General features: G+C 33.7%; 1 protein-coding gene across 1 annotated transcript; it reads left to right on the top strand.

Moving 5' to 3' along the window:
* Window positions 1-206: 206 nt before the first annotated feature.
* Window positions 207-5,914, top strand: LOC144442091 (degenerin-like protein asic-1). The gene is made up of 10 exons (XM_078131361.1): window positions 207-339; window positions 868-1,031; window positions 2,283-2,388; window positions 2,424-2,513; window positions 2,547-2,636; window positions 3,297-3,369; window positions 3,623-3,680; window positions 4,333-4,403; window positions 4,989-5,064; window positions 5,750-5,914. The coding sequence occupies exons 1-10, from the start codon at window positions 207-209 to the stop codon at window positions 5,912-5,914; spliced, it is 1,026 nt and encodes a 341-aa protein (XP_077987487.1).
* Window positions 5,915-8,551: the final 2,637 nt, after the last annotated feature.

The raw sequence follows: 8,551 nt of genomic DNA, 5'->3' as shown, positions 1-8,551 counted from the left end.
TACAACCCCAATCATGGTTGTAACAATATTATGACATCACATCACATCACATCACGTCACGTCACATCATAAACATACACTTCCGTCAGATACAAAAAATTGTTCTGAAAACAACATTTCTAGACAACAAAGTGAATGCAAAATCACTGTTTACATGGCACGAATTCGACGTCAAGCTGAAAATAATCCTTTGTATTAAAGTCAAAATGAAATGCCTTATAAAACATTGTTTTTCTGTCCTCAGTCATTTCCTGACTTTCCAGGATGAAAAATATGGGAATTGTTTTACATACAACCACAAAGGAGAACACTTTGTGAAAAACCCTGGAGCTAAAAATGGTAATTAAACTAACTTTGTAATCTGATAATTATTTATTGATTGCTTTATACATATTTGACATGTCAGTATAGATATTGATAGCTAGGCCAAAAAAAAAGTTGTTTGGTTCCGGTTACACGACCCCATCTAGTTTTTCACACCGACCCTAAACTTTTTTTTTTACATATTCGAGAAAAAAATAAGAAAATCGCGAAAATTGTGAAGTCTTGCAAGATATAGTGGATGCGGAAACTGACATTGCGACTTAAAAAGACAATATAAAACTGTTTTTCCAAGCTGTAATGGCTGTACATAACACAGAGACCATATGGAAAACAACTGAAAAACATAACTACATGAGCTAGACACTCACATATGAAAACAAAATCTACCTACCCCACCTATTCTAAAATTGAATGTAATCGGAACCACACATTTTTTTACGCCTTATCTGCATCAAAATCATAATTCAGTCTATTCATTTCTTTTGAACACCGTCTGTCCAATGTTAACAAATCATTCTTTATCTATCTCAATTACAACCTTAGGCTTTAGATTGACTCTGTTCAACGAGCAGGCAGAGTATACAAGTGTTCATGGACAGGATTCTGGTGTTCGAGTAGTTATCATCCCTCCCCATCTTATACCAGTGCCGCAACAAGATGGATTTACAGTCAAACCTGGCTCTATATCATCCATAGCTATCAAAGAGGTAGGACTGCATGTGTCCTCTCAAAACGTAATCAGAAAGACAATTAAAATATACTGTACAATATATTTCCAAATGTGGTCTTTTCACATGCTGACTCGCAAGAATCTTCCCTCGTACCACTTCACCTAAAAAGCTTGTAAAGAAGTAGTGCGACAAGACTCGGTTGTGCACATGATGTGCAAAATATTTTAAAGCTATCAAGACATCAAAAATTAATTCTCCCTTCTACTAGCTGCGATAAATTCTTTGTTTATTCTTATATGACAATGTCTACACACACTCTAAAGACGTTAGTATGACAGGAGGAAATGACTATTTGTTCTTCTAACTGCACTGAAACACTATCGTCCGACAGACAGAGGTAGTAAGAATGCAATATCCCTGGGGGAACTGCACCGATGGTTCGAACGAAGAAATCCTACACATTGATGGATTTCCACATGGATATACCGTTCTGGTAGGTATGCACACAACAAGTATATCTTAGTTTTAACACAACAAGTATATCTTAGTATGAACACAACAAGTATATCTTAGTATGAATACAACAAGTATATGTTAGCCTGTACACAAAGCGTACATGTTAGTATGAATAAAACAAGTATATCTTAGTATAAATACAGCAAGTATATCTTAGTATGAACACAACAAGTATATCTTAGAATGAATACAGCAAGTATATCTTAGTATGAATACAACAAGTATATCTTAGCATGAATATATTTTGCTGATAAAAATCCAACATTTCAAAACCTTGGATAACAATTATTTGTTTTGCAGTATTTTCACTTGTAAAGTGTAAGTATTGAAAGAGATAACAAAAACCTGAAGATTATGATATAAAATGTATCACATTTGTTAAGAATATAAAAACCTAAAATAGATCAGGAGGTGTTTGTTCAAATGTGACGGTACACTTTATAAACAAATATACAATTTCATATATTACCAGTTATTTGATTATGATCATTGCATCAATTATGGAAATATTAGGAAAAGAATTGTAACACACACACTCTTCAACAAAAGAACAACATGTTACGCATCCACATGAATATAAGCAAAACTCGGTTCATTAATTTTACAATGGTTGCAAACGATTGATTTGAATAGAAGTATTATCGGAAGTAACATTTAATGTAGACTTATCACATGTATTTATATTTATTAAAACAAGGGGTTAGTGGCCCTTCTGGTAGCTACTCGTTCATATACACTCACTAAATATGGACTGTCCCTCTCCTTATTTAGACATGTGAACATGCTTGTATATCAAAGGCAATGGAGACATACTGTGGATGTACTGACTCAATGCATATAGATGTGGCAGCATGTAAAATACTTGATGAGGATGAAGGTATGATATAACTGAATGCACGTATGATAACCTAGATGAAGGTATGATAAACCTAGATGAAGGTATGATAAACCAAGATGAAGGTATGATAAACCAAGATGAAGGTATGATAAACCTAGATGAAGGTATGATATAACTGAATGCACGTATAATACCAGATGAAGGTATGGTAAACCATGATGAAGGTGTGATAAAACTAGATGAAGGTATGATAAACCAAGATGAAGGTATGATAAACCTAGATGAAGGTATGATATAACTGCATGCACGTATAATACCAGATGAAGGTATGGTAAACCATGATGAAGGTATGATATAACTGAATGAAGGTATGATAAACCAAGATGAAGGTATGATAAACCTAGATGAACGTATGATATAACTGAATGCACGTATAATACCAGATGAAGGTATGGTAAACCATGATGAAGGTATGATATAACTGAATGGGGGTATGATAAACCTAGATGAAGGCATGATATAACTAGATGAAGGCATGATAAACCTAGATGAAGGTATGATATAACTAGATGAAGGTGTGATAAACCTAGATGAAGGCATTATATCATTAGATGAAGGTCTTATAAACCTCGATGAAGGCATGATAAACCTAGATCTCATTACTACAAAGTCTGTGAAAACCAACGTCAATCTGAAAAGGATTGGCTATGTTGAGTTGAATTCCGTATTTCTCTCAAAATTACTTCGCTGAAAGAATGGACACAAAGAGAAGAAATATTATCGTTTGAACATAGTGCACTTCCAAGATAATTTATGCACTGACATACATGTAGTAAACTTGCAAATGTGAAACATTCCTTCCGCAATTGTTTGATTTGAAGTTCAAAATTTATGGCTCCTTCTTTACAGCGCTATTTAATGTTTGCCATTACTATTTATGTTCACAGCAAGATGTAGAAGTCTGATTTACTACTTCTACAGATATAACATGTTACAGTGTGATTGTAGACAACCTTGCAAGTAAGTAGAAAAACTATACCTCCCTTTGCACGTTAAGACAATACGCACACAAAACCAAGTGGTATTTCATATGTTACATATTACGCATTTTAATGTGATTAGTGTTACTGACATTATTTTCATTATTACATGGTAAAAGTTTATAAACATGTGTATATCATTGACTGCTCATTTATTTAATGAATCTGTAATTGTCACTGCTATATGAATTAAGAAACTGTTATTGATTGTACTATTTTATGTCCTCTCCTAGTGAAATGCAATATTCTTTAACTATGTCACAATCCCAATGGCCATCAGATGTGTATCTGGTAAGTAATATCAATACAAACATAAGCATAAACCTGAAGTTGTGAATTGTGTAATATACATTTTTTTCCTCGAGTTTTGGGGGTACTCATGGAGGGAGCGAATCAATAGAAAACAAATTCATGGGTAATCTATTTCTATTTCGAAATTCAAAGTTAATTGACTTTAAGATAATTTAAAAATCTGTCAAAACGTCAAGGTAGTAGTACACAGTCATTAATCGTCTGCGTATGACAATCAAATGTAGTGAACAAATGCGTAACTTATGCAAGGTTCTATCATCCATATTCCTGTGGATTTTGGGTCCTATTTATTTCTGAGTTCCACCTGGTTACTGAGTGATGTAATGACGCGATTGATGTTGTTCACTGACATGGTGCATGCTTTGTATGGTTTGCCTATACTTCTCTAGCTGACATGAAGGTTGGCAATTGTGAACTGTCTCCGGAAAAGGTCACCTAATATGGACTTATCCGACTGAGATCCTATTCGAGACTGACTTGAGTGATCAGAGAGTCCTGAGTACACTTTGTTCATTCTAAAACACTGCATTCAAAAGCACTGGTACCCTCATAATTAATGATAGCTATACAGGAGTAACTTAACTTAAGCTACTTTTATTGTAATAAACTTTCCTCCTTCCTACATTTCAAGAAACACCTTCTGAAAACTGTACATAATAAGAACAGTAAGACAAGAACCATCAACAATGCAGAGTCTGCAAGGTAAGTATTTATTTATTTATTTATTTTTCACAGTAGCAAAATATACCAAATTCTTGCAACTGGAGTATATCTCCATAAAATTGTCATTAGGAATATATCAGTCTGAGACCAGATTTAGAATTATTTAGGAAGAAAGTAGAGTTTACACTTTATGAATGTAAAATGTGTTCATAATAAACCCCACATTTTAACACACAGTGTCTTTGGGCACCGTTGTCACCATTGAGACGCTAAAAGCTAAATGATAATACACAATTCTATTTTTCCAAAGAAAGTAAAAGTTGGAATGTATATTATTCAGGAATCATGTAGGTAACTAAATATATTAACTTTGTAACAGCAGGTTTGATTGTTACGTTTCGAAGGGTCTTGATTACATAATTTAATTAAGCAACAGCTGGAAAATTAGTATGAACATTTTTGAAATAGTTAAATATCACGTAAAAGTGGTGTTTATTTATTCTTAATTTACATAGTATCGTTTATATAAAGATACAAAATATTACACTATAGTAAGCCTTATATGGGCATGAATTCATATAAAAAAATACGAGTGAATGAAATGCGTGTTTTTCCTTTAATCAGATCGAATTTTCTTCGACTTGAAGTGTACTTTGAAAGACTGAGTTATGAAGTAATAACTGAATATGAGGCATACACTGTAAGTAATGGTACCAATTTACCAATTGGCATGATGATGTTGTTGTGTTGTTGTTGTTGTTGTTGTTGTTGTTGTTGTTGTTGTTGTTGTTGTTGTTGTTGTTTGAAAACCCTGGCATGTATAATTTGGGTTGTTTATCTAATGATAATTCATTGAGTTGTTCATTGATGTTATCAAAAGTTGATCGATCGATAGATACGTGGTGGTTCTTTCCAATGAAACAGTCACTATTGAAAATACTCCAATAAAAACTGGTCATATTAAAGTTTAGTTTAAGTTCATGAAATTTGTATGTACAGACCTCTGATAATCCGAGATTTCTAGAATCCAAGTTTTCTAAAGCCACGTCCATTTGTGTCATATCTTTGCTAGACATCACTGAAATCATATTTTTATCAATAACATTAGCTGTTACTCTAGCTCTGTACGTACCATGTCTATGAAATTCATTCATTCATTCATTCATTCATTCATTCATTCATTCATTCATTCATTCATTCATTCATTCATTCATTGAATCAATCAATCATTCATTCATTTAATCATTCAATCAATCGATCAATCAATCAATCAATCAATAAATCAATGTATTATCAACAACGTAACAAATTCAAGTTTACATACGCCGAGTACTATTCACATAAGTTAGTATCATATATTAACACCCATCTATTCTATTTTTCAGTGGGAAGACCTCTTGAGTGATGTAGGTGGCACACTCGGACTTTACGTTGGGTTGTCTGTCATAACAGTCTGTGAATTTCTGAAACTATTCATTGATATTTGTAAATATTGGCGTAGGAACAAAGGACAAAATGTGCAACTTAATGGAGACACTGCCGTAGCATAACATTCTTCAAGAATATATAACCAAAATAAGATCTTATGTACTATAAGATCAGGCCTAATAAAAATATTGTGTGGTTCCGATTACGCTCAATTTTAGAATAACCGGGGTAGGTAGATTTTTAAATTTATCTTATTATATTTTTTTTTCATCTGTGAGTGTCTAGTTCAGGTTTTCCATTGTTTTCCAATTACTCTCTTTGTTATTGGTTTCTTCTGTACAGCCATTTCAGATATATTTATATTGTCTTTTTAAGTTGATGTCAGTTTCCGCATCCAATATTTCTCACGAGACTTCACAATTGTTTCGATTTTAATATTTTTTTACGAATACGTAAAACATGTTTAGGGTCCTCAGTGAAAAACTAGATGGGGTCGGGTAACCGGAACCATACAATTATTTTTTAGGCTTCACCTTCTTGTATTTAATACACGAGTCTTTACAGGTAATACACACAAATGATTTAGCAGGATTTTATAATGGTTAAGCAATTTATTACACATGGTGATCTCTAATTGAAAGATGCTGCACCATTTTATTGATTATAGAATAATTCGATAATTCTAAAAGGACAAGTATTTATTAGACGAACCGTAAATATTAATTTGCCATACAGCACTATAAGTGTATGTAAATTTGTTCTTTTTATATAGTGGTTAAGTTACACCACAGGGGAAAAATATTGTGTAATTCAAGAAACCACCTGTTATAGATAGGAATCTTTTTATTAACAATCTTTATACGATAATGATATGAACTAAAACTGGACAATGTATAGCAGCCAAAATCACTGCCTACATTTTAAGAACATTAATATATGACTTGTTTGTTTGTTTGTTTGTTTGTTTGAAATATAGCATTAACGATTGATAAACAACTATTGATCTGGTCTTTGCTTTACACAGTTTATCAACTTATGCCATGTTATTATTGTTATATAGTCTCTAAATATCTTACCATTTCTTTATTCCTTTGCTGAATGGTGAGCATTTGCTCGTTCCATGATTAAACATACAATCTCTTATATACTTAGTATACATACCTCTCTAGTGCAAACAAAATGAAAACTGGGTGGTCCCAACAAACCTCAATTGCAACTACTTAATTAAAGGGTTTCCAACAGTTCTGAATAGCTTTCGCTCTCGACAAACCATGATTAGGTCAGTACTGATTTATGGTTTAGAGGTCAAAGTTCGGGTCAATTATATTCTCAGTGTTTAATGGACAAAGGTGTCATGATACATAATCCCCGTGAGGGTCTTTATTAGACAGTTTCATTATATAATTTTAGAGGCAACAGTTTTCTAGATATAGCATGACATTCATATATACACACCCTTCTGTATGTCTTTTTCATTTAGTTTTTCGTTACTTCTTCATTGCCACAATTCGGCGATGTGTAAGTTTGTTATAAGAGGCTGAGAAAAAGGCTGTAAATTATACACATACATAAAATATATTACGAATACGATCTGACCCTTTAACCAAAGTGGAAGGTTTACAGAGTTATAATCATAGTGCTTATGTTGCATCGTTTGTATAGGGTGTGGCCAAATGACAATTATTGGAATTCCACGATTCAAGTCAACTTGATAAACCCAATGAAGGTGGCATTCGCTACATGTTGATACCGATATTACTGAAATGCACTCTCAGATCAACTTTCTCCTGAGCAGCTAACCATGATACACCTCCAACAAAGTAGCTTTTCTCAGGCCCCGTCGTGTGGAGCGCTAGCACACAGCTTACGAAAATGTTATCTTTTATGAATATGGCTGTCCTTTCAACGCCAATGGTTTGTTCGGTAAAGATGACCTGTTGTAAAAGTAGTTGAAATACATAACGAATTGTAAACATTTCGTGGCCACTATGGTTATGTGTGTAAAAGGGTATACGTAGTGAGTCGTGACGTAATAAATTCTAACATAAATAAAAATCAAGCAGTTACTCGTCCTTTCAATGAAGGTGCACTGGATATACTAACTGTACGTCATGATTACAACTGTGCGAGAGAGAGAGAGAGAGAGAGAGAGAGAGAGAGAGAGAGAGAGAGAGAGAGAGAGAGAGAGAGAGAGAGAGAGAGATTATTAATTATACTAATAATAAAGCGAATTTGGTCAATGCGACTGTTCTCAGAAGAGCTCCACGCATAGACACATATGGACTAACAACATGAGTGAAAGGTTATACAGAGAAACAATTTGAAAACAAGGAAGGATGTAGAGAGCAGCTTGAGTGAGTGAGTGAGTGAGAGTTAAGATAGAATTGAGGTAGGTTTTAAGGGCAGGTAGGACGACTTAACGTGAGTGACGAATACTGTGGGAAAGACTTCCAAATTCAAGGAGCAGTGAAAGAAAATGAATGCTGGACGAGCTTCTTAGTGACAAATGATATATATTCGTGACACGTGCAATCATAAACAGCTTTTACCACTACGATAGTTTTTTTCTAAGGGCAAAGCGGAAAGAAAACTCAGTGTTAAAGTGACGTAGACTGTGTGGAAAACTGTTCAAATTGAAGGAGTAGTGTAAGAAAAGCTTCTTTTTTCTATTGTTGAGGAGAATATATCTCCCTGGTAATACACCGTCACTTCTAGGTCAATGATAATGACAATTTTGACCGACTGCTTATTTGCTTTTA

The sequence above is a fragment of the Glandiceps talaboti genome, chromosome 11 (genome assembly GCF_964340395.1).
Source record: "Glandiceps talaboti chromosome 11, keGlaTala1.1, whole genome shotgun sequence".
NCBI classification, from domain to species: Eukaryota; Metazoa; Hemichordata; class Enteropneusta; family Spengelidae; genus Glandiceps; species Glandiceps talaboti.
The sequence above is the reverse complement of the archived record's forward strand: the minus strand, read 5'-3'. Positions and strand labels throughout refer to the sequence as shown.